At 43.2% G+C, this 26,431-nt stretch overlaps 1 protein-coding gene across 1 annotated transcript; it reads right to left on the minus strand.

Moving 5' to 3' along the window:
* Nucleotides 1-247: 247 nt before the first annotated feature.
* On the minus strand, nucleotides 248-24,716 carry LOC149461859 (uncharacterized). Its single transcript, XM_089677646.1, has 3 exons — nucleotides 23,062-24,716; nucleotides 13,759-13,822; nucleotides 248-437 (listed from the first exon to the last, which is right to left on the minus strand). The coding sequence occupies exon 1, from the start codon at nucleotides 24,658-24,660 to the stop codon at nucleotides 24,016-24,018; it is 645 nt and encodes a 214-aa protein (XP_089533772.1). The 5' UTR covers nucleotides 24,661-24,716; the 3' UTR covers nucleotides 248-437; nucleotides 13,759-13,822; nucleotides 23,062-24,015.
* Between the last annotated feature and the right edge of the window lie 1,715 nt (nucleotides 24,717-26,431).

A 26,431-nucleotide genomic window follows, 5' to 3' on the forward strand; every position in this document is an offset into this window, starting at 1 on the left:
TTAGGATTGAAGGAGCTGGTTTACCTCTCGGAAACATGCAATCCTATCTGCTACAGTCCTAAAGCTGGACTTGCCAGAAAACACTTCGTTTGGACATTACCAGAAATTCCAGGTAAGCAAGATTGTCCAGTGCAGCTGGAGCTAGCAGAGTCCTGCAATGCTTTAGGGACATGCAGATCAGCTCCAACTGCAATGAAGAAGATTGCCGACCTGCAAAGGCTGAAGAAGGCCACAACACAGGGCACTGTCCAAGAGAAATAGAACATTTATTTACAAATTTATAAAAATCTAAAAACCAAAAAACTAAAAATATTGCTTAATATAGACCACAAGTCCAGGCTGGTCCTCGGCTGGGTCCACCTCCAAGGCTTGCTCCAGGGTCTGGATGTGTCGGCACACCCAGCACAGGAGGCCATGAATGTCTGGATTGGGGAACACTGTAGAAAAAGCCAAACAAAATGTATTAGCTGTAATAAAAACCAACAACAGCATGCAATACTTGTCTACCTTTGTCTATTATCCTGAAAGCACTGTTGTGGTGGTTTATGTAAGGATATATTATTTATAAAGGGCGTGTCCCTTTCCCTTAGATGAAATATTACAGTGCCTCCAGCCGTTAAAATACGGCAAATATTTAGTAAACCAATAATTTGGACACCTTGATAATTCGATCACCACTTATTATTATACCTTGAATTCTTTTAGCCAATATGATTTCGTACCATACACACAAAATTTGCCTTATAATAGATAAATATAAAAATTTATTTATGTACAAAAATTATATATATATTAACACAAAACACAAAAGACTGGTGATAAATGAATATTGGTACACACAATCAAAAATATATCCTACCAATGTAAGACACACTAATAATGTCTCTAACTAATTACATCAATCACAAATTTAAATGATATGATATTTATTAAATTTATTAATAATTAATAATTTCGAATATCTCAAAGGTTATATTCTTACATGCCGTGGCCATAGGCTTGCAAGAAGTAAGCCCTTGATATATGATACTCTGGTTATTAATATTCAATAAATTATGAAATATGGAAAAATTTATAATATGGCAATCAACAATTTTTCTTTTTAACAGTAACACAGTATCTGACTACATATATCTAACTATCCAATATTGTTGTAATACACTACGGTAATTTTTATGATTCTACACAACAGAGGAAATAATTAATACAAAATCAAATAAACATCTCACCACACCCGGACGTCAGACTAGGCAACTCTCCCGTGGATTTAGCTGGCAGTGGAACGCCTTTAGACTGATATATAGGCAAGTGAGAGATTCAATAGGGGAGAATGTAGGAAGTTATAAGTTTAGAGGTTTAAAGTTTTAGGAAGTTTGAAAAGATGGAAGAGTAGTTATTTCAGCAGAGATCTTCTTCAGATGTCAGGTCTTTCCATGAGGTCTTATGAGGGTTCTTCTTTTTCATGAGGTTTTTTTTTTATGTTACAGCACATGGGCTTTTTATATCCACTAGTCCATTGTTCTAAGATACCTTCCCACCAGGCTTCCTGATTGGCTAGTTGAGAAATGTGTGTACATAAGCTATTTCTCACCTGCCCGCCAGGTGGCGGTCATGTATCACAGAACAATGTGAGTATTTGAGATGACTCATACCTTGGGTGGAATCTTCAGGTAATTTCAGGAATAAAATATACGGCTCTATCCAGATATAGCAGTGATCATACCTATGATATTCTAAATAGGGACCATGGAATATAGGTGTATATTTGGTTATTCCTCCTTGAAGTATCATCCTGTTTGTTTCCTGATAAGACATGTAACTAATGCTAGTTTATAATACATCTTACTTCCCATCATCTCAATACTCAAGTTAGTGATATATAGTTCCCATTGCTGAGTATTTAGTGGTGTTTAAAGTCTATGACATCTTATTTATAATCTGTTTTTGTAGTACATTTTTGTAATGATATACAGTGAACTTTTAAACTTAAATGTCCTGAATTTCACCCCTTGGTTTCAGCATCAACATTTCCTCTGTGTAGGGAAAAAATCTCTGTTTGCCTAGCCCTTGTATCGGACTCATGGTAAACAATTGTTAATGCTTTCACCCTTGGTGAACAATAGTAGATAGTAATAGTTTCAGAGGTTTGTTGGTTCATCACACTCTACAGGTTTTGGTTAAGCTTTCAAACAGTTGAGTTCCCGTCTCATTATTGTTGAAATGTTTACAAGTCAGAGTCCTATGTGTTTGACTTTCTGTAGATGCATTCTTCTCACTTCCATATACAAATAGTCCTTGTTGACAGTTTAAACAATCCCATTGTCTTGGAAAAGTCTTAATTCCCTGTTCTCTTCAGTTCTTTAACTAGAATTCTTGAAGGTTTAACCAAGACAAAATTAACTCTTAACATCCGGTTCTGCTGAGCTGTTTGCTATATAACATTATGTCTTGATAAAAGTCATATTTTTGACATGATTCCAAAAGCCCACAACAAAATCCCCCTTTGTTTTTGGGGTACAGGCACGTGTATAGGGGTGTCTGTATCGAAAAACATGAGTGAGGCTTTTGGCTAGGGTGATTGTTCGTCTTCTCCGGTGAAGGGAATGAAATAATAAAAAAAAATTTCCGATAATAAAATGGCAGCGGTCATGCTGGTTGTTCCTCAACTTGACTCGGCGTCTTTAGATGGACACTTCCGATGACGATCCTGGTCTTGTGATGAGGCCGGCCTGGCCTGACACATCCACCTTGGGGTCCATGGGTCCTCCGCACGACAGGTCTCTTAGACGGTCTCCTAGGCGGGTCTTTTCCTCTGGACTGGCCCTTGGTGGCCTGGGACATCAGGTTATCGTCTCCGGATCGATCTCTGGCATCTGGTCTTTCCCACAGGACATTATAGCTTCCTTCTAGGGTCCGGTCATTGACACCTCCGATCGCCGGTCTGGTCATAGTCTGGGCCTTCCTTTCTAAATTATTAAAATGAACAGTTTGAGTAATGGATATACATAAAATTATATTACCGGATCCTGTAAGGCCAAATATGAATTATATGTTTAAAGGAAGTTTAAGAATGATCTCAATATCTCCAGATAGGAATTGGTGGGTTTAGTCTTCCAACAACTGCAATTGAGACTTCGGATGGCAAGCACGTAATTGGTTGATGTGCACCCATCTATCACTGATTTCACCATACCGTGTCACCTGCAATTTATATGCGACCGGAGAGATTTTATCAATGATAGAGAACGGACCTTTCCAAGATGGAAGGAATTTCCGTTCCTTGATCTGGTCTCTTGCAAAGTTGTATAGATAGACCTTGTCACCAATCTCATATTCCTTCTTGGAGGTTTTGAGATCATAGTATGTCTTAGCACTAGTTGCAGCTCTTTCCAAATTTCGCTGGGCAAAGGCAAAAGCATATTGCAGATGTTTACGTAAATCCTCTATGTACTGGTGTGTGGTGGTAGCATTGATCAAATTTTGATCTGTAGTGCGATACAATAAGTGCTGGGGCAGTACCATCCGTCTACCTGTCATCAGTTCAAAAGATGACATTTTTGTAACTGTATTCGGAGTAGCCCTCAACGCCATCAGGACCAGCGGGAGTTTGACATCCCAATCTTTACCTGTTTCCTTAACAAATTTCTTAAGGACATTAACGATGGTCTGATTGTATCGTTCTACACCACCACTAGAGGCTGGCCGATAGGCGATATGCAATTTCCTTTTAACCCCCAAAATTTTCCACAATTTGGCCATCACTTCGCTAGTGAAGTGCGATCCTCTATCAGACTCTATCCTCTGAGGTAAACCAAAACGAGAAAATACATGATTTATTAGCAATGCAGCACATGTCTCGGAGCTATTATTTGGTGCTGGTATACATTCGACATACTTGGTGAATAAACATGTAACTGTTAACATATACCGATTTCCTCGTGAAGATTTTGTTACTGGCCCAATAAAATCCATCTGAAGGTCTGACCAAGGCATACATATCCCCCTCTTCTGGAGAGGTGCTCTGTGAGTTGGCTTGGTAGGTTGAAATTGGGGACATATTAGGCAACCTTGGCAGTATTCCTTCACATCACGTAACATATGAGGCCAGTAGGCATAATCCCGCAGGATCTCATACGTGATCTTCTCTCCACGATGACCGGAAGTGGGAGCATCATGGGCATGCTGTAGCATCAAACCTCTAAATTTAAGTGGGACGACCCATTGTTGTACGCCACCCTTTGAGGTTCGTATCAACAATCCCTGGTATAAAGAGAATTGGGATTTGGATTTCATTAAGATACGTAAATCCTCCTTCCCACTATATACTTCCTTATTTATGGGATTTTGGTTGGGATCTTCTATATGACTATAAAACAAGCCAATTATTGGGTCTTCTTTTTGGGCAGTAATTAAATCCTCACTAGGAGAATCGTGACTCCACTGTAATGCATTCGGATCACCAGCTGTTCTGGCCTGTTGCCTGGTGACAGCTTCAATCTGTACGGTACCTAAAAATTGGTCAATGTCTATCAGTTCACCGGTGATTGCCCCTTCCTTGGCTAGAGAATCGGCCAGATCGTTCCCTTCTTTCTCGGCACCTAGAACCTTGGAGTGGCCTTTGGTCTTCTTGAAGTGCAGGGTGAGATCATTGGACCTTACCAGTTCATCGATGTGACAAAAGAGCTTACCATGTTTCACGGGTTTGTGATTACTCTTGTTCATGTTGTTTCGCTTCCACCTAGGAAAATACTCCACAAAACTATTCCTGACATAATTGGAATCGGTTATGATGGCACACTCTTTGATGTTGAACTCTATAGCCATCTCAACTGCTCTAAGAATTGCAGTAAGTTCAGCAACCTGACTGCTTTTTGGTCCAAGTTTGTATCCCACAGAAATTGGGATGACACCTTGGGTCCAAACGATTCCAATACCTGCCACTAGTTGGAGCTGTTCCCCATCCTTGTGATGAAAAGCACAACCATCCACATATACACACGGCAGCTGTTTACAGTATTCTTCATCATAAACCTTGTAGGGAGAGAACAGTTGTTCTTCCAGAAAGTCAGTGTCCGGGGCCTCCATAGCAGGCGTAGTTGCGGAACAATCATGGAGCTCGGCTAGGCCCTGGGCTACTGGACTTTCCTTGTTCTGTTTGTACCGAATTTCAAGAGGCCACCCTTGCAAAGACAAAGTCCAAGCAGTGATGCGGCTATTAGACACATTTCCTCCCTTGATACGTTCACTCTTTAAATACTGTAAAGGCTGGTGGGCCGTTTCAACAATGATTCTCTCTCCCTGAATGTAACTGCGGAAATTCTGTAATGCCCACACGGTGGACAATAGAGCTTTTTCACAGTCACTGAACTTTACTTCAACCGGGGACAAAGTTTTACTGGCATAGGCAATCACCTTACTGACATCATCACGTTTCTGGTAAAGAACAGAACTCATACTTACCTGCGTAAACCCTGTCTCTAGATAGAAATTTTTACCCCCTTCGGGATATCCGAGACACGGCGCTTGTGTGAGACGTTCCTTTAATTCCTTCATGGCGTCCTCCTGTTTCTTACCCCACGACCATTCGACATCCTTCTTCAGTAGGTGAAGCAGTGGCTTGCTTATCTCGGCGTAATTGTCAATAAACTTACGCGAGTAGTTTACCATACCTAGGAATGATCTCAATTCTTTAAGGTTAGTAGGGACTTTACAGTTCAGAACCGCCTCAACTTTCTTCTTTTGTGGGTTCAAACCTTCAGCAGTAACTTCATGGCCTAGGAAGTTTACCTTCGTGCGACACCACTGGGCTTTTTGTAAGGACAGTTTTACTCCTGCTGCTTTTAATTGGCCCAGGACATGCCGAAGTTCTGTAATGTGTTTGGCCATATCAGTACTTTTGATCAGGATATCGTCCACATATGCCAACGTCCCCCTTTCGAAGGCGTCTGGCATGGCCTTGTGCATGAACACAGCAAATTCATGTCCGGAATTTATGAATCCGAAAGGCATTCTCACCCAACAATATTGTCGATTCCCAAAACTGAAGGCCAGTTTGTATTGGTCTTCCTCGCTCACCTTTATGGTCCAATACCCCTGTGCACAATCCAAGGCTGTAAAAACTTGGGATCCTTGGAGCTGGGCTAGACATTGGTCTATGTATGGGACAGGCCATCCTGACATGTACACACGCTTGTTTAGCTGACGGAGGTCAGCGCACAAACGCCATTGTCCATTGGGTTTTAAAATACCCAGGATCGGGTGGTTGTAGGAGCTGTGGATGGGCCTAATTATACCCCTTTCATGTAACTTCCTAATAATCTCAGCTAGAGATTCATAGGAAGCTAATGGTAACCTATACTGTCTTACGAATACTGGTGGGGCATCTGGATCTGTTTGGATCCTAGCAATGTGTAGGTCAGTAGTCCCACAATCATAAGAATCCTTGGCAAAGATCTCTTGGAATTCAAGGAGAAGCTCTCGGAGCAATTGTCGGTCGAGATCACTGGCACACGCGTCGGCGAGGGCCACCATCTCTTCCACTAACTCCTTGAATCCAGGAAAGCTTTCCGGCTGACCTATCTCATATGCCTCCTCAAGTTTCGTGGTGAGGTCATTGGGTATGTGATGTGTGTGTGTGTTCTCCTGCCATCCAGGTTCTTTGGGGTACTCTTGTTCTTTGATTGGGTGATCAAAGACAATTGATGTCTCTTCGATTCGACAGGTGCCATCTTTAGAATCGAATGGATAAATGGACTCTATGGTGAAAATACCCTCTGGTAATGAATGGAATGTTTGTTCAATTAATTGTTCCTCCGACAAATATTCATCGGGGATGAGTCCAATCACCTGGTTAGTAACCCCAAAGGTATAATATTCAGTCTCTACCGCTAGACCAATAAGGGTCTCTTTGGGTAAGACGATGTCCTGATTGGACAGATTATGTACGTAAATGTACATCGGGGATTGATGTGTGTTGACTAGGGGCGTGTGTGTAATGTTCAGTCCCTCCCCCTGCATTTTATGGGAGAGGCATACTAATGCATCTGACCCCTTCAGTCTATGTCCCTTTTTAACTTGGATGGGGAGTATGAAATTATTTATGCCCTTAGGAATTGTAATCTTTTGGGCTACCTGGACTTCAACAGCATAAGGCATCTGTTGCTGGGATTTTAAAGCTAAGTCCAGATTTTGGTATTTTTCGGGGTCCCCCTTTAGTCGACTCCATAAACAGTCATTAATTAGGTCGACTTGCATTGCAAAGCGATGTAATATATCGTTGCCAAAATCAATTTTAGTTTGGGAATTATCCAAGACTAGGAACACATGGGCGGCTGTTTTGTTTCCTACAGTGACGTTTAAGAGACACCTAGCCATTGAATTGTGATCATCAGAGTCATCAAGGGAGTCTGAATTCCAATGACGCTGAGGTGTGGAGAAACGGATCATTTCCATTTCGGTCAGGTGTTTTATCAACCCATGGCTTACAAAGCTGTGTTCCTGTCTCAAATCTAGTTTGGCATATTTTGACCTATTAAGACCATTTATCCGGATGGGGATAAACAAGTCGCTGTTAACCCTTTCAATACCTGTCAAGAATTGGGTGTGATCTCCCCCTTTTCTTGGTTTATCCTCCTGATGAAAAGATATCGTAAGGATGTCATCTTGGAGGGAAATATCTTTTATTTTATCTTGGGGAATTCTATAAATGTGTTCCTCATCTCTTCTGATAGGGTTACAGTCATCAGGTTTGATAACCGTTACATCAGGAAGTTGGCTGTTCCTGAAATGGATTTCTAATGATCCAGGCCTTTCTTCCACCAGGTGGCAGTGTTGTCGGGAATGGGGAGTTTTAAGTTTCCCATATTTAATTGGGGTATTTACCTGTGACCACAGGACTTGGTTCACACAATCAACTATGGTGTTCAGCCTTTTTAGGAAGTCCATCCCAATTATCATGTGGTGCTGTGATATGCTAGCAATGATGATGGGGTGTCTCAGTTCCTTATTACCCAGTTTTAGTTTCAGCCAGGCGGTACCCATGACTTGTAAAGGGTCTCCACCTACACCAATCAATGAGCTGTCAAAACTTTTAAGTCTTGGCTTGGTGGGCATGACATTAGCCACTTTGTCAAAATGCTCCTGTGACATGATGGTTGCTTGGGATCCAGTGTCTATTAAGCCGACAATCGAAAGATCACTGGCATCCTGCACCTGCACCGTGGCATAATATCTCCCATCAGATTCAGTCAGCTCACACATGAAATTAGTGTGGTTGAAGATCTGTGGGCCCTTCAATAACATGTGACTGGCTCTTATCTCACCGCATGTGGTGGACACATTACCCTTATCCTCCCTGGTGGGATTCTTGGACTGTCTCAAGACAGAAGCACAACTAGAAGTTGGTGCTCCGTCTGGCTTGTCAATCCTGACGACTTCCGATGCCGCGACTATATTAGGGGCAATAGATGGACACTGAAAAACAGGAGAATCATTAATAACCAACAACTGGTCCCCCTTTGCCTGAGAACTAGCTTCTCCATTAGTAGGCGTGTCAGGGACGGGGCACACATCTCCTGTCATTTGACTCAGTGTCCTCCCCTGTTGGTTTAAGGCTTGGTTGCCTGTTAATTCTGTGACCCTTGGTTGGTCACAGGAGCTGCTCCTAAAAAAGGATTGGATGGAAATTGAGTGGCAAGCCTGTCCATCTGTTCAGCCATTTTGCTGACCTGTGCCTCTATTTGTCCAATACGCTCAGAGGAGTCATTCTGTTGATTCTCCCTCTTCCTATACTTGCGCTTGTATTTTGGACGAGACTGGTAATGAGACTCAGAGTCAGAACTACTGCTCTGGTCCCGACGCCATTGTTCTCTCTGAGGTTTTGGGGTCTCCCTGTTATTAAAGGGAGCCTGGGGTACTGTATCCCCCCTTTGAGCCTGAGGGTGTTCTTGGCGTGGAGGAAATCTTTGGAAATCGGAGTTTTTATTAAAATTGGGATTCTTATTGTAATTATGGGGCCTGTTGAAATTGGGGTTCCCATAAAAATTCCCATGTTGGTTTTGGCGAGGATAATAGAACCTCTGAGGATACCATTGCCTCCTTTGATTCTCATCACTGTACTGCCCTTTACCATACTTTTTATTCTTCTCACTTCCACTACCGTAGTTCCCTGGCTTTTGTCTATCCTTTCTCACCCACTGGTTTTGGGGTGCAAAGTTATGGACCTCCTTCACTTGCTGGGCTTGAGGTACAAATCTAGGGGAACCATTGGTTTTACCCCCACGGACTACTTCCGCATATGATTTCTTCTCTGCCTGCACATTTGGATTTGGAGGGGAAACGGTAGTGGCTGCTACTATCTTGGGGCTATTTTTAGGTTCTCTTTTTATCCCGCCCTCACTGGACTGTTGGATCGAGAATAAATAGTCACTCTCTCTCACCAACCAATCAAGAGAGCATCCCTTTCTGTAATCCTTTGCAAGTCCCAATTTTATGTAAGCAGGTAATGCTTCATAGAATAGTGTCTTGAATTCTGGCTGGTTAGGATTGGGATCCTTTTCAGCCAGGAAATAGGCATTTCCGAGGACAGCCAGAAATTCTGCAGGGCTTTGGTGAGGACCACACTTTAAATTGTAGGCCGCAGCCTTGGCAGAGGTTACAGTTTTATAAGGCCCAAATTCCATGTGGCACTTATGTTTAACCTCTCTCCAGGACTGATTGGAATAGGCCCTCAAGGTCTCAAAGAATTGCCGGTATTTCTCCTCAAACACCCATGGCAGCAATTCTATTTTGGTGTGGTCATCTCTAATGCCCAGAATCTCTAACGTCTGTTCATATGTTTTCATGTGTTCGGTGATTTCAAGGGACCCTTTCTTAGAAAACATAGGAACAGTGTCCTTCAGGAACTTAATGACCTTTGGGGTGTCATATCTCCTGAATGACCCCTGGGATTTCCCTTCCTGCCTATATGAAACCTCATATCTTTCTTCAGAGCGCTCTGGAGTGTATCTTGAAAGCTTAGGAGGTGACCTATATTCTGACCCTGACTCACTATCAGATACTTCGCTGTGATGCGGGTATCTCCGCTCATCAGCCTCTGGCTTGACTGGGTTGGTCCGTCTTTGGACCCCAGAATTTATTTGGGCCGTCAACCTTATAATCTGCTCTTCCAGAGTTTTCTGCTCAGATTTTATCAAGGTAAGTTCTGACTGGTCATGCTTATCCCCTGGGTGAACTTTAATTTTGACAGGAGATAACCTCTCTGATCTGAAGTACTCCACCTCATCTTTCAAGTCCTGATACTTCTTTTGAAGTTGTTTTAATTCCTGAAAGTTTCTTTCATACAGGTCCTGAGCACTTCGAAAGTCTCCGACCAATCTATCATAATGTTTCTCGGATTCGTCTAAACGAATACCGGCATGACCAAGCTTCCCTTTCAAAGACTCAATGTCCTGATTTTTGCTTTCTAACAAGAGGCGGGCCTCTGACAACTCTTCCCTTAGAGTCATGGTCCGCTGGGCAGCTCCAGCGGTCATGAACCATAACATGGGCCAAGCTTCTAGGAGAAGTCTGTCACGGCCTCTATCACTTTCTGCTCCAGCAAATGCCATTAAAAACCCAACAACCTGGCCCTTTTGGTTAAACAGGTCCTCAAAGGTGCTCATAGCCTGTTTTTTTTCTTCATCCACAAACTCATTATGGCTATCCCCCAGACCTAATCTCTTGCGGAGATAATCTATTACTCCACATTCAACATAATTCTGCCAAGCACCGGCAGCTTTCCGGGCTGGCTTCAGAGTTTCTTCCTCAACACCTTGGGCCGCCATATTTTCCTCGTTATGCTTGGAAGAGGTGGATCCGTGATTACTGGATGCCATTTTGATACAAAATATATGTTTGATAACGTGTACAAATATACAATCACCAGTGCGTTTTGTGTTATGGTACGATTTCTATGGATCTCAGCAGTGCCTCCAAATTTATGTTGTGGTGGTTTATGTAAGGATATATTATTTATAAAGGGCGTGTCCCTTTCCCTTAGATGAAATATTACAGTGCCTCCAGCCGTTAAAATACGGCAAATATTTAGTAAACCAATAATTTGGACACCTTGATAATTCGATCACCACTTATTATTATACCTTGAATTCTTTTAGCCAATATGATTTCGTACCATACACACAAAATTTGCCTTATAATAGATAAATATAAAAATTTATTTATGTACAAAAATTATATATATATTAACACAAAACACAAAAGACTGGTGATAAATGAATATTGGTACACACAATCAAAAATATATCCTACCAATGTAAGACACACTAATAATGTCTCTAACTAATTACATCAATCACAAATTTAAATGATATGATATTTATTAAATTTATTAATAATTAATAATTTCGAATATCTCAAAGGTTATATTCTTACATGCCGTGGCCATAGGCTTGCAAGAAGTAAGCCCTTGATATATGATACTCTGGTTATTAATATTCAATAAATTATGAAATATGGAAAAATTTATAATATGGCAATCAACAATTTTTCTTTTTAACAGTAACACAGTATCTGACTACATATATCTAACTATCCAATATTGTTGTAATACACTACGGTAATTTTTATGATTCTACACAACAGAGGAAATAATTAATACAAAATCAAATAAACATCTCACCACACCCGGACGTCAGACTAGGCAACTCTCCCGTGGATTTAGCTGGCAGTGGAACGCCTTTAGACTGATATATAGGCAAGTGAGAGATTCAATAGGGGAGAATGTAGGAAGTTATAAGTTTAGAGGTTTAAAGTTTTAGGAAGTTTGAAAAGATGGAAGAGTAGTTATTTCAGCAGAGATCTTCTTCAGATGTCAGGTCTTTCCATGAGGTCTTATGAGGGTTCTTCTTTTTCATGAGGTTTTTTTTTTATGTTACAGCACATGGGCTTTTTATATCCACTAGTCCATTGTTCTAAGATACCTTCCCACCAGGCTTCCTGATTGGCTAGTTGAGAAATGTGTGTACATAAGCTATTTCTCACCTGCCCGCCAGGTGGCGGTCATGTATCACAGAACAATGTGAGTATTTGAGATGACTCATACCTTGGGTGGAATCTTCAGGTAATTTCAGGAATAAAATATACGGCTCTATCCAGATATAGCAGTGATCATACCTATGATATTCTAAATAGGGACCATGGAATATAGGTGTATATTCGGTTATTCCTCCTTGAAGTATCATCCTGTTTGTTTCCTGATAAGACATGTAACTAATGCTAGTTTATAATACATCTTACTTCCCATCATCTCAATACTCAAGTTAGTGATATATAGTTCCCATTGCTGAGTATTTAGTGGTGTTTAAAGTCTATGACATCTTATTTATAATCTGTTTTTGTAGTACATTTTTGTAATGATATACAGTGAACTTTTAAACTTAAATGTCCTGAATTTCACCCCTTGGTTTCAGCATCAACATTTCCTCTGTGTAGGGAAAAAATCTCTGTTTGCCTAGCCCTTGTATCGGACTCATGGTAAACAATTGTTAATGCTTTCACCCTTGGTGAACAATAGTAGATAGTAATAGTTTCAGAGGTTTGTTGGTTCATCACACTCTACAGGTTTTGGTTAAGCTTTCAAACAGTTGAGTTCCCGTCTCATTATTGTTGAAATGTTTACAAGTCAGAGTCCTATGTGTTTGACTTTCTGTAGATGCATTCTTCTCACTTCCATATACAAATAGTCCTTGTTGACAGTTTAAACAATCCCATTGTCTTGGAAAAGTCTTAATTCCCTGTTCTCTTCAGTTCTTTAACTAGAATTCTTGAAGGTTTAACCAAGACAAAATTAACTCTTAACATCCGGTTCTGCTGAGCTGTTTGCTATATAACATTATGTCTTGATAAAAGTCATATTTTTGACATGATTCCAAAAGCCCACAACAGCACTCTATGCTGTTGTCACCTCATAACTGGAACACAGAACTTACATTTCTTGCCTGGGAGGATTTCATGGCCCAGGGAGTGAGCTTGGAATCCTTAGGCCTAGATTAAAGTGTTTGCTCACTGACTGCAAATATATCTGTAGGCAACAGTGAAAAGGGCAATCTCATCAGTAAAGACAACAGATGACTTTGTCACACCTATCTCCTCCACAGAGTTCCCAAAGACATCTATCCTAGCTTTCTATTAGCTGCAGGGGGGGGATCCCTACACACATTATACACAGCCAGAGCACAGAGCTGAGCAAATTCTGTGAGCCTATTGGAGGGTAGTGGCCCAACTCCCTCCACACAGGTCCAGAGATTCCTATAGATCTGGCAGTGTGATTAACCAGGTGTGTCCTTGAAGGGAGGCGGTCCATCTCCCAGGAAGCTGGATGTGTCAGCTGCATCTATTAGAGTGATTATTTAAGATGGTGGAGAGACCAGAGTGGAACAAACACTTGTTACTTGAGAAGCAGGTTTTTGCTCACTGGAGTGTCAGGTTAGTGCTTGACTATTGTGTCATATTCTTGGTTTATTGTCCTTTCTTAATTAGAAAAACACTTTAATGTATTCCTATGTAGACCAACTCAGCTGTCAGGTCTAAGTGTGAAGATTAAGCCCCTATCTGCCTGATGTGTTGTTTAGTGTGAATGTTTTATTTCTTTGGGGGGCATCCGAAACTCAGGATGAGGCCAACCAATGGAGACAAGTAAGGGGAGGGGAAGTCTTCTACATACATTACATGTGCATATGTGTAAGCAGTTTAGAAACTGACCTTCAGGGACGCTGGCCTCTGCATCCAGAGGGGGCTGGAGCTCCCCCATAGCACCCCGGGCATTCTGAGGTACAAATACGTGAAGAGTAAAAAAAAGACACAGTAAAGATGCGAGCCCTGACATTCAAGAAACACATGGATGTTAAACAGTCACATAGTACAGGCCCTGGTAGTAAGTCCTAGCCCTAACCAACATAGCAAAGTCCTCTTTCAGTTTGGGTTACTAAACTAGATGACCAGAACCAGAAGGGCTTAAGGCCAATTTCATATGGCCACTTAAAAATTGGAGTATAACAGCGCTAGGTGTCTAGTAATTAATCAAATAAGTGTATGGATTATAAAGATATTGTTAGTAAAGCTGCTAGCATAGAAAGTAAACCTCAGAACACTTCGGATAATATGTCATAAAATATGCAGCGCTTATAAACAGGTCTCAAGATCCACAGAAACCTGATAACATACAATTGTTCTAAATTGAGTGTACAAATGAATATAAAACATATATAACTCGTGACTTCTGTGGTGCATCCACGGTTGGAGAACCGGAAAAAAGTTTGTGACTCTTGTGTTGGACAAGCTGAAAGAAGTTTGCACTAACCAGATATCTCAGCACATGGAGCATGGAGTAATTAAGACCTACTCCTGGTACTCTGAAAGGAAGCCACTGGAAGGGATGATGTCATCTGATATCTCGCCACTAGATGTCATGTTCCCAGGACAGCAGGACGATGATTCCAGAGATGCACATCAGCCAATAAGGAAATGAATCCAGCAAGCCAGCCAGCAACACACAGGAGACCAAGAGGAACCAGGCACCTTCAAAAAGCCCAGGCTCCCTCCAAAAAAGAGAGCCACAGGCCAGAAGCTTTGATAGTGTAGTATTGCATTTATTATGTAGTAATTCACAATGATAAGAAAAACCACACTTACAAATAAAGGTCACAGGAACAAGGGGCAGCTAACAGGTGTGTCCAGACAGTGGGGGGGCACCTCCCTGACGCGTTTCGTGTCACACACACGTTTTCAAAGGGGGTGCATTGCAGGAAAATCGATCATTTTTATAATCCGCGGTGCGCATGCGCAGTACGCACCGGTGACGTCATTGCGGTAAAGCCGCGCATGCGCAGTACGCTCATACGGCGGCCATTTTCTTGAAGAACAGTGCAGATGGACAGAAGAAGGTGAAACCCATGTTAAGGGACACAGATGGGGACAATCAAATATATGAAGCCATTAGCTTGCAATGGGGCAAAAAAAGAACACTAATCCTGTGTGCAGAGAATATATAGTTATTAAGGCATGGGGAAATAACTATAAAAATTGTCTCTGCGGACATGGCTCACAAAATTGCCTATAATAACATACATAAATATGCATATACGTTATTGTGATGGGAACTATTCAGACAGGTATTACACCCGGTGAATAAACAAATAAGCATAACGCAGGAACATAGGGTAAGTGATTAATAACGGAACCCGTCATATATGCAGCATGACCATGCATATCAAACATTCCCCAAACTGCGCCATATGTACCTGGGTCTTACTAGCAAAGACAAACTGTGGAGTCATTTGCTAGTTTTAATTTTATGTATATATTGTGGTCACATGCGTTTTTGTATCGTTAGACGTTTGTCTATTATATCTCAGTATGACTCCACAGTTTGTCTTTGCTAGTAAGACCCAGGTACATATGGCGCAGTTTGGGGAATGTTTGATATGCATGGTCATGCTGCATATATGACGGGTTCCGTTATTAATCACTTACCCTATGTTCCTGCGTTATGCTTATTTGTTTATTCACCGGGTGTAATACCTGTCTGAATAGTTCCCATCACAATAACGTATATGCATATTTATGTATGTTATTATAGGCAATTTTGTGAGCCATGTCCGCAGAGACAATTTTTATAGTTATTTCCCCATGCCTTAATAACTATATATTCTCTGCACACAGGATTAGTGTTCTTTTTTTGCCCCATTGCAAGCTAATGGCTTCATATATTTGATTGTCCCCATCTGTGTCCCTTAACATGGGTTTCACCTTCTTCTGTCCATCTGCACTGTTCTTCAAGAAAATGGCCGCCGTATGAGCGTACTGCGCATGCGCGGCTTTACCGCAATGACGTCACCGGTGCGTACTGCGCATGCGCACCGCGGATTATAAAAATGATCGATTTTCCTGCAATGCACCCCCTTTGAAAACGTGTGTGTGACACGAAACGCGTCAGGGAGGTGCCCCCCCACTGTCTGGACACACCTGTTAGCTGCCCCTTGTTCCTGTGACCTTTATTTGTAAGTGTGGTTTTTCTTATCATTGTGAATTACTACATAATAAATGCAATACTACACTATCAAAGCTTCTGGCCTGTGGCTCTCTTTTTTGGAGGGAGCCTGGGCTTTTTGAAGGTGCCTGGTTCCTCTTGGTCTCCTGTGTGTTGCTGGCTGGCTTGCTGGATTCATTTCCTTATTGGCTGATGTGCATCTCTGGAATCATCGTCCTGCTGTCCTGGGAACATGACATCTAGTGGCGAGATATCAGATGACATCATCCCTTCCAGTGGCTTCCTTTCAGAGTACCAGGAGTAGGTCTTAATTACTCCATGCTCCATGTGCTGAGATATCTGGTTAGTGCAAACTTCTTTCAGCTTGTCCAACACAAGAGTCACGAACTTTTTTCCGGTTCTCCAACCGTGGATGCACCACAGAAGTCACGAGTTATACTGTATATGTTTTATATTCATTTGTACACTCATATGGCCACTTGTTGGCACCCACACTGCAGCAAGCTGCTCATATCCTACAATGCTGACATAGTCTCTGGCTGTCCATTGATGATCATCATGTGAAGTGAAAAAATGCTGCGCTACATGAAACAATGGCACAATCCATTATATAACCAAAAAACAAAGTGAAAAAAAAATATAAATATATATATTAGAATAAAAAATAGTAGAAAAACTATTAATATTGAAATAAAAAAAATAAAATAATTTATATAAACAAAAATCACACAAAAAATAAAAAATATTTTTAAGCATGAATCAAACAAGTCATTCAAAAAATCAAGTTCAATCAATAAAGTGTTCATTCAGTGAACCCTCCTTTGGATAACAAAAAATATATGTGCATCTGTCATCAATTCCCGTGCAGAGACATCCTCCACCATGTATCTGCTCACCATTCTCCACCATATATCTGCTCATCATCCTCCGCCATGTATCTGCTCACCATCCTCTGCCATGTATCTGCTCACCATCCTCCACCATGTATCTGCTCACCATCCTCCACCATGTATCTGCTCACCATCCTCCACCATGTATCTGCTCACCATCCTCCGCCATGTATCTGCTCATCATCCTCCGCCATGTATCTGCTCACCATCCTCCGCCATGTATCTGCTCACCATCCTCCACCATGTATCTGCTCACCATCCTCCGCCATGTATCTGCTCACCATCCTCCGCGATGTATCTGCTCACCATCCTCCACCGTGTATCTGCTCACCATCCTCCACCATATATCTGCTCACCATCCTCCACCATGTATCTGCTCACCATCCTCCACCATGTATCTGCTCACCATCCTCCACCATATATCTGCTCACCATCCTCCACCATATATCTGCTCACCATCCTCCACCATGTATCTGCTCACCATCCTCCACCATGTATCTGCTCACCATCCTCCACCATATATCTGCTCACCATCCTCCACCATATATCTGCTCACCATCCTCCACCGTGTATCTGCTCACCATCCTCCACCATGTATCTGCTCACCATCCTCCACCATGTATCTGCTCACCATCCTCCACCATGTATCTGCTCACCACCCTCCACCATGTATCTGCTCACCTCACGCAGTGTGACCGCACATTGTACAATGTTACCGTCTAACTGCACTTTTGGTCCCATATGGACTCAGAGGATCAGCTTGCTGAATGAAGACTCCAAAGTAAGCTCCCTCCTGATAAGCGTCTTTGTATCAGCCGTATTCCTCATTAATAAGAACTCCACATGGTGCTTTATCCTTTTATACTTTTATTCATCAATTACACATAAGAAATACTCTCACGTTCCGGAGGTCTACATTGCACCATGTATGATGAACATCCAGTGATGTACTGATCAGACACAAGGTGGCAGTATCATCTCAGTAGCAGAGTCCTGCACATGCTCAGAACAGACACCATCCATCATGTGATGTAAGGCAAAGCACGGGGCCCCTTAGTGAATGCTATTGCCTGCTGTAATGTCCTTCCAAGAGCCGGTTAGAGAGTACTACAACCGCTGTCCCGATGAATGGCAACATCATGGCGTCATCTGCACACTCCTCCCCGATGGATGGTGTCTGTTCTGAGCATGTGCAGGACTCTGCTGCTGAGATGATACTGCCACCTTGTGTCTGATCAGTACATCACTGGATGTTCATCATACATGGTGCAATATACACCTCCGGAACGTGAGGGCATTTCTTATGTGTAATTGATGAATAAAAGTATAAAAGGATAAAGCACCATGTGGAGTTCTTATTAATGAGGAATACGGCTGATACAAAGACGCTTATCAGGAGGGAGATTACTTTGGAGTCTTCATTCAGCAAGCTGATCTTCTGAGTCCATATGGGACCAAAATTGCAGTTTGACCGTAACATCGTATAATGTGCGGTCACACTGCGTGAGGTGAGCAGATATATGGTGGAGGATGGTGAGCAGATACATGGTGGAGGATGGTGAGCAGATACATGGTGGAGGATGGTGAGCAGATTCATGGTGGAGGATGGTGAGCAGATTCATGGTGGAGGATGGTGAGCAGATATATGGTGGAGGATGGTGAGCGGATACATGGTGGAGGATGGTGAGCGGATACATGGTGGAGGATGGTGAGCAGATTCATGGTGGAGGATGGTGAGCAGATTCATGGTGGAGGATGGTGAGCAGATACATGGTGGAGGATGGTGAGCAGATACATTGTGGAGGATGGTGAGCAGATACATGGTGGAGGATGGTGAGCAGATACATTGTGGAGGATGGTGAGCGGATACATGGTGGAGGATGGTGAGCGGATACATGGTGGAGGATGGTGAGCAGATACATGATGGAGGATGGTGAGCAGATATATGGTGGAGGAGGGTGATCAGATACATGGTGGAGGATGGTGAGCAGATACATGGTGGAGGATGGTGAGCAGATACATGGCGGAGGACGGTGAGCAGATACATGGTGGAGGATTTCTCTGCACAGAAATTGATGACAGATGCACATATTTTTCATTATCCAAAGGAAGGTTCACTGAATGAACACTTTATTGATTGAACTTGATTTTTTGAATGACTTTTGTTTGATTCATACTTAAAAATATTCTTTATTTTTTGTATATATATATATAAATAACATTTTCAATATTAATATTTTTTCAACTATTTTATCTTCTAATATATATTTTTTTATTTTTTCACTTTGTTTTTTGGTTATATAAGGATTGTGCCATTGTTTCATGTAGCGCAGCATTTTTTCACTTCACATTATGAATGTATAATTTTCCGCACTGAGACATGGGTTGTGTGCACTAGCGGCTACATTATTTAATTCTAATTTTTTGTTTCCATTTCACCATAGTTAGCGCTAATTATTCAATTTATTTTAGATACCACTGCTCATGAGATTGGTCTCTTTCAGTTGGCTTTTGGGGGTGGTAAAAATGGACAGCTGAGCCACAGTGTTTCTGCCCTCGAACTGTAAAATAACAGCCAGATGGGGCTATTAACAGGCCGTGTCTGCAGCATTATTAACTCGGGGTGCAGAGTCTGACAAGCAGCACCTCTTTTTAAGCTCCCCCACTGGGCTCAATTGGGCCACACCACCACTACGTACAATGCACACAATTACAATGTGGTAGTGTCATTGTAGGGTGAAATCAGGTGGTGGGGGGTGGTAATAACATGTCCTCATTCCCTGTCAGATGTCCTCTGAAAAGCCCTGTGAATGGAAGGAGAGAGCCTGAGATGGGTACAGGGGGGATTTTTGGGGGTTCTGGCCTGGAGTGAAGGACAGGTGAACATCTCCCGGGTTTGCAGAGTGGAGGCGCTAACACAGGAAGGACTTGGCTGGGTAGCAGAGTGGAGGCGCTAACACAGGAAGGACGTGGCTGGGTAGCAGAGTGGAGGCGCTAACACAGGAAGGACTCGGCTGGGTAGCAGAGTGGAGGCGCTAACACAGGAAGGACTCGGCTGGGTAGCAGAGTGGAGGTGCTAACACAGGAAGGACTTGGCTGGGTAGCAGAGTGGAGGCGCTAACACAGGAAGGACTTGGCTGGGTAGCAGAGTGGAGGCGCTAACACAGGAAGGACTCGGCTGGGTAGCAGAGTGGAGGCGCTAACACAGGAAGGACTCGGCTGGGTAGCAGAGTGGAGGCGCTAACACAGGAAGGACTCGGCTGGGTAGCAGAGTGGAGGCGCTAACACAGGAAGGACTCGGCTGGGTAGCAGAGTGGAGGCGCTAACACAGGAAGGACTCGGCTGGGTAGCAGAGTGGAGGCGCTAACACAGGAAGGACTCGGCTGGGTAGCAGAGTGGAGGCGCTAACACAGGAAGGACTCGGCCGGGTAGCAGAGTGGAGGCGCTAACACAGGAAGGACTCGGCCGGGTAGCAGAGTGGAGGCGCTAACACAGGAAGGACTCGGCTGGGTAGCAGAGTGGAGGCGCTAACACAGGAAGGACTTGGCTGGGTAAACATATACAGTAAATTGTTCCTCTGCTGATTCACAATTGTGTAAATATGGTGATAAGGTGGGTAAGCAAAGGGTCTTTCCAACCAACTCATGTAGCCTCCCTAAAGGATACTTCTGCTGCCCTTGTCTCCTCCTCAGAAGAAACCAATAAAATACTGGAAGATATTTGTGCCGCTCTATATCTAGATCCAAGACCTTGAGGTGACCACAAAATTCCTAGACTCACTTCATTTACTCACTATTGGCCCCTCCCACCTGCAATCTGTAAATGCCCCTATTTCATTAAAGGAAGAGTCTGAGGTGATTAAAGGCTTACCTAGTGGGAAATCACCTGGTCCTGATGGCTACACACCAGCATTGTATAAGATGATGGACTCTCTTCATCCCTCAGCTACTGACAGTATATAACGAGGTTTGGGAGGGGGGCCATACCTTCCAATGGGTCACCAAGACTATATAAAACTGATTTCTAATAAGGGCAAGGACCCAACTGAACCGGAGGCATACCGACTCCTATCCCTCCTAAATGTGGACACTAAAATACTCTCTGAAATAGTAGCATCCCTCTTGGCTGCAGTATTACCCTCCCTTATGCATACTGCCCAGGCTGGCTTTATTAATGGTAGACCAGTGGCTTCCAACATTCAGAAAGTTATTGCAGTGCTGGAACAAGGCAAGGTACACCCGTCTGAGGATCGAGCTATTATTACATTGGATGCTGGAAAAGTCTTGGATAATGTCAGCTATCATTGGCTTGCTCTGGTTCTTCTGATGGGCTTTTCAGCAGTATGGATTCTGCACCTTCACCCAGGGTGGTAGCTGCAGGTCTCATATCAGGTGAAATATTGCTGCATGAAGGGTACTCACCAGGGTTGCCCCCCCTTCACCTCTTCTTTTCAACCTTGCCCTGGAACCTTTCTCCCGTTACCTTTCCTCCAGAGCCCCAATACATGGGATTCAGACAGGTCAAGAAGAACTCTGTGCAGTCCTATTTGCTGATGATATTATTTTTTATGGCAGATCCTGTGGCAGATATTCACATTCTCCATCAGGTCTTCACAAGCCTCCTACAGTGCTCTGGCCTTCCAATCAATTCTGCTAAGAGTGGAATACTTTCCTTTTCTCGAACCAACACCCTTCCCTGGGCCCAGCAGTCTCTCTTCACGTAGCAAATGTTCAGATCACATATTCAGGCATTACGATAGGGAAGGAGCCATCCTCGGTCTATCATTACTACCCTCCACTGATATCTAAAATAGGAAATGAGATGGAAACATGGATGTACCTTCTCCTATTGCTTTTTGGGGGATGCCACCTGTTCAAAATGGTGAGCTTTGCTCCCCTATTGTACCCTCTTCAAACAATTCTGTTACTGCTTAAACAGGGGGAGCAAAAAAAGAGGGTGGAACAAACTTTCCCAATATTCCATTGTATGACCTTCCTGTTTATTGTGTATAGGGACAGATTGGATACTTCAGGCTTCCTCATACAGTAATTATGATTTGGAGTTGGCAGTGGGGCAACCATATGACTTAGCTGCTCTCCTGCATTGCAAAATATAATTGTTCCCCACAAGTATTCAACACAACCTTCTGATACGGGATCTGATTCTTACATGGAGGGACATACAGAGCAAACTGGGCCTGTCACCCCATGTCTCCCAATATTTGCCCATAAGAGGCATTACAATGTTTCCACAAGCTGTTCAATATGAGGCTTTCAACATTTGGAGTTCTAAGGGGCTCTCCTGCGTTGCCTCCCTGTATGACACATATTTGAACTATCAGGAACTTTGAAATCTTTCCCAACCCTTGCATCAACTTATGACCTGCCAAGCCATCCCTCTCTCTACTACCTACACCTCTCAGGTTGTATAAACTGGTGCTGCCCAGCCAAGCAACGTTTTCAAACTTCCATATTGGATCGCTTCCTACAGGAATGGAAATACTCCATATCTGACATATATCGACCTTTACACTCTCTCTTTACTAAACCTCTACATCCCACATCTGTGAAATCTTGGAGCAAGGTCATACCGGGAGAGAACCTGGTGGGCAACATACTGGAAGGATAGAACAAAGTGCAAAGGCTTGTGGTGAATGAATCCTGGAGAGAGTCTCAATGTAAACTCTTCCTTGGGGCCATCATCCCATTTCTATCCACTAAGAACTCTCCACAAATCCACTATGTAGTGAGCACCGCCCTCTCTCTTCCACCGATTTCAGGAATGGCCCCGCATCTCAACCTTTTGGGAACAAGTGTTAGCCTACATCTCAGGAGTTTGTGGCTGCTCACTCCCCATGGACCCAGTTCTTCTACAACTCTCCATTCAGCTCAGAAAACCCACATCCACAAATCCCGCAGGAGCTTGCAGTGGATATTATTATGTTTCCTGGTGGCCCACAGGGCTATTCCTAAGAAATGGACTATCACCTTGTCCCCACCATCACAGACACTAAAAAGATCTACGTCTTCTGATTTACAGAGAGAAGGTAGACATGGAGCTCAACAACCAAGCCTCAGTCAGACATTTCCATAATAGATGGGACACTTTTATTGCAGCAACACTTACATCCTTGGAGCAATCCTCTATGTTGTCTTCTTTTACTTCTATGGATGGGTTGGTGAAGGTGGTTACATTGTAGAGATTAGACAGCCGTGTATGGAACACGCATTGAGGACACACATACATAACAGGTGTTACTTGCTCCCCATCTGGCCGTGTATATCTTGGTTTTCTGGTTCATGACGTTGTCATTCTTTTGCTCTCCTGATGTGTCTGTGCGCACTCATGGCCCAACCTTACTTCCTTGGCTTTATCATGACATCTAGGAACATTATGACATTCTGCTCCTCTCACTTATTGGAGTTGGGAACAAAGTCTCAGGAGAGAGTCCATCCATGTTTTCTGATCAGGTATCACACCCGGTCACACCTCCAGGTCAGTTCCTGCCAGAAGATTCCTTCCTCTTTCTTTATTGGAGAGATTATAATTATTTCATTGGTTACTGTGATTTATCTTTTATTCAGAAGTCATGGCAAGAAGTATGAGGTACTCGTCTCCTCTTTCACCCCAGACATATTGTTTCTTTGTATATCTCTTTAGAAAACTCAATATAGAATGTTTGAAAAAAAATGTACTCAGCCAATGAAAGGTCAGGACTCCATTTTTATTCTTCTCCTATCAACCCGGTCCCACACTTCATCCATGTCTTTGGGGACCTCTCATCTCCTTATCAACTGTTTCTTCCATGATGAAGATCAGCCATGGAGTATATCTGAGGTGTATATCAGGGTGTGCTTCTTCCCCACATGAGAGCTGGGATGTCCAGCAACATTCATCTAGAAGACATTTCCCGCACTCAAGGCACTAATACACCTCCAGGGTTGTGTGTGACCCCTGATGTACAGGAAGACAGGACTTCAGTGAGGAACATTTCCCTCAATCAGGAAAGGAAAGTGACTTCAGCCCTGTTTGACATCTCTGATGTTTATATAGATGGGGCTTCTGTGAAAAACATTACCTTCACTCAGGACAGGAAAGTAGCTTCTCCCCCGTGTGAGTTCTCTGATGTCTGTAAAGATCGGACTTCTGCAAAAAACATTTCCCGCACTCAGAACAAGAATATGGCTTTTCTCCTGTATGAAATCTCTGATGTGTGTTAAGGCCTGATCTCCCTGAAAAACATTTCCCGCACTCAGGACAGGAATACGGCTTCTGTCCAGTGTGCAATCTCTGATGTGTGTAAAGATGGGACATCTGAGAAAAACATTTCCCGCACTCAGAACAGGAATAAGGCTTCTCCCCCGTGTGAGATCTCTGATGTATGTAAAGATGGGGCTTCTGTGAAAAACATTTCCCACACTGAGGGCAGGAATGTGGCTTGTCCCCAGTGTGCAATTTCTTATGTCTGTAAAGATTAGACTTATCTGAAAAACATTTCCCACACTCAGTACAGGGAAAGCTCTTCCCTGTTGGAAGGCCGGCCCGGTCCCGCACAGTCTGAGGTTCCTCAGGATACGAGGAATCCGATGGTCCATCTACACTGGGTGGTGCCGGATGGACATTGGAGGGAGCCGGGTTTTCTCCTGGACTATACTGTGTGATGTCCTCATCTTCTACTTTCCAGTCTGGAGACAAAGTGAGACAATCCTCGGAGGTTTTCCTCATCTCCCGGCCATGGACTAAAATACAAAGACAGAGGATTACTAGACAGGAGCTGATTGGTTCCCCCAAACCAGGACTCCACCCACATCAGGCAGCTTGGTCTCTGAGGAGCTTACAATTCCACCCTCAAGGGAACTAGGAAATGGCTCCTCTGATCTCCTACCAGGTCATTTCTTTATTCATGGACCTTAGTCAGAGAGTGAGGAAACAACCAGAACTGTCTTTTATAGGAGGGACAGTGATGAGGGGATTATAGGACGAGGGTCCCCACCCCCTCTATCACTCATCACCATCTTCCCAACACAAGAAGTACTGCACTTCCTTATTTAGTCCATGATTTAGACATGAAGAACAGCGGGGCTGAGCCCCACCAGAGGTCAGAGAGTGAGGATGGGGGGAGAACAACCAAGATGAAGACTGGACTGATCCTGAAGACCACCATCATTGGGGTATTGACTCCTCCCTCATTATCACTTTCTGTTTAAGGGTCCAAAGGGTCCACATGAAGACACGTTTCTCAAACACTAATACACAAATGTAAAGGCTTAATAACACCTAGGTTCAGGGGGGATAGGTAGGAACAGACAGGAGGCAAAACCCGATGCTGGATCAATGTGAAGGAAAGCATGACAAGTATGGGTGGAGGAATGGATTTAGCGTTCATGACCCACCTGTGCTGATCTCTGTAGGAGTGTCCTCCTCTATAAATGTCCCCGTTATTCCATCCTCCTCCATAGACTGCTGATCATCCCTCACATACGCCTCTTCTTCTTCTTTAACCTCAACTTTGATGTCTATCAGATCTTCACTCTGAACCAAGAAAATGAGAGAAAATATCATCTGTAAATATAAGGTCACATAAAAGAACTCCACACATTGTCTCCATGAATCCATGTTCTAGATGCTCCATCCCACCAACCTTGTAATAGAGAGGGATGGTGTGACCTTCCTGTGTGGAATCCCGGGAATACAGAGGACGGGGACATCTCTCTGGTGGGTTCCTGGTATTAGGTGGCTCCATCATATCCTTGTGTCCTTCTGAAAACTCCTCCATCACTCCATACTCCTCATCCTCCTCTTTATACTCTTCTTTAACATCAATATTATCATCCCCGAGGATTCCACTCTGAAAGATATAATAAAACATTCATTGTAACAAACATGCTGTGTATAAATCACAACTACCAATAATTGTCATCATCTACCTGATGATGGTGAGGGATGGTGTGACCTTCCTGTGTGGAATCCCGGGAATACAGAGGACGGGGACATCTCTCTGGTGGGTTCCTGTAGCTGGATGACTCCACCATGGTGTCCTGGTACAGATCTTTGTGTTCTCTTAGAAGCTCTGACTCCTCAATCCCCCCATCCTCATCCTCCTCCTCTTTTATCTCTTCTTTATCCTCAACTTTAGGATCTCTCAGGTTTCCACTCTGAATATATAATAAAAATGCCATCAATGGTAACAATGCAGATAATGTACAGATCCTAATGATACTATCAGTGATTGTTCCTCATCTACCTGATGATGGTGAGGGATGGTGTGACCTTCCTGTGTGGAATCCCGGGAATACAGAGGACGGGGACATGTCTCTGGTGGGTTCCCATGACTGGATCCATCTGTAGGAAACACACACACTGACTGAATCCATTGTTTCTATGTGTTTATCAGATGATGGGGGATCTAGGTGGATCCTCCGTACTGCTCTCTCCTTTACAATAAAGTCTCCTCTTACCCGGTGATGTGAGGGGCGGCTGATTGTCCATCATGACG

This window comes from Staurois parvus, unplaced genomic scaffold (assembly GCF_062004578.1).
Source record: "Staurois parvus isolate SC_StPar_1 unplaced genomic scaffold, SC_StPar_1.0 ptg000191l, whole genome shotgun sequence".
Taxonomy (NCBI): Eukaryota; Metazoa; Chordata; class Amphibia; order Anura; family Ranidae; genus Staurois; species Staurois parvus.

Coding starts and splice junctions, on each gene's coding strand:
- LOC149461859 (XM_089677646.1), bottom strand. CDS start 24,660: ATGAGGAAAACCTCCGAGGATTGTCTCACTTTGTCTCCAGACTGGAAA.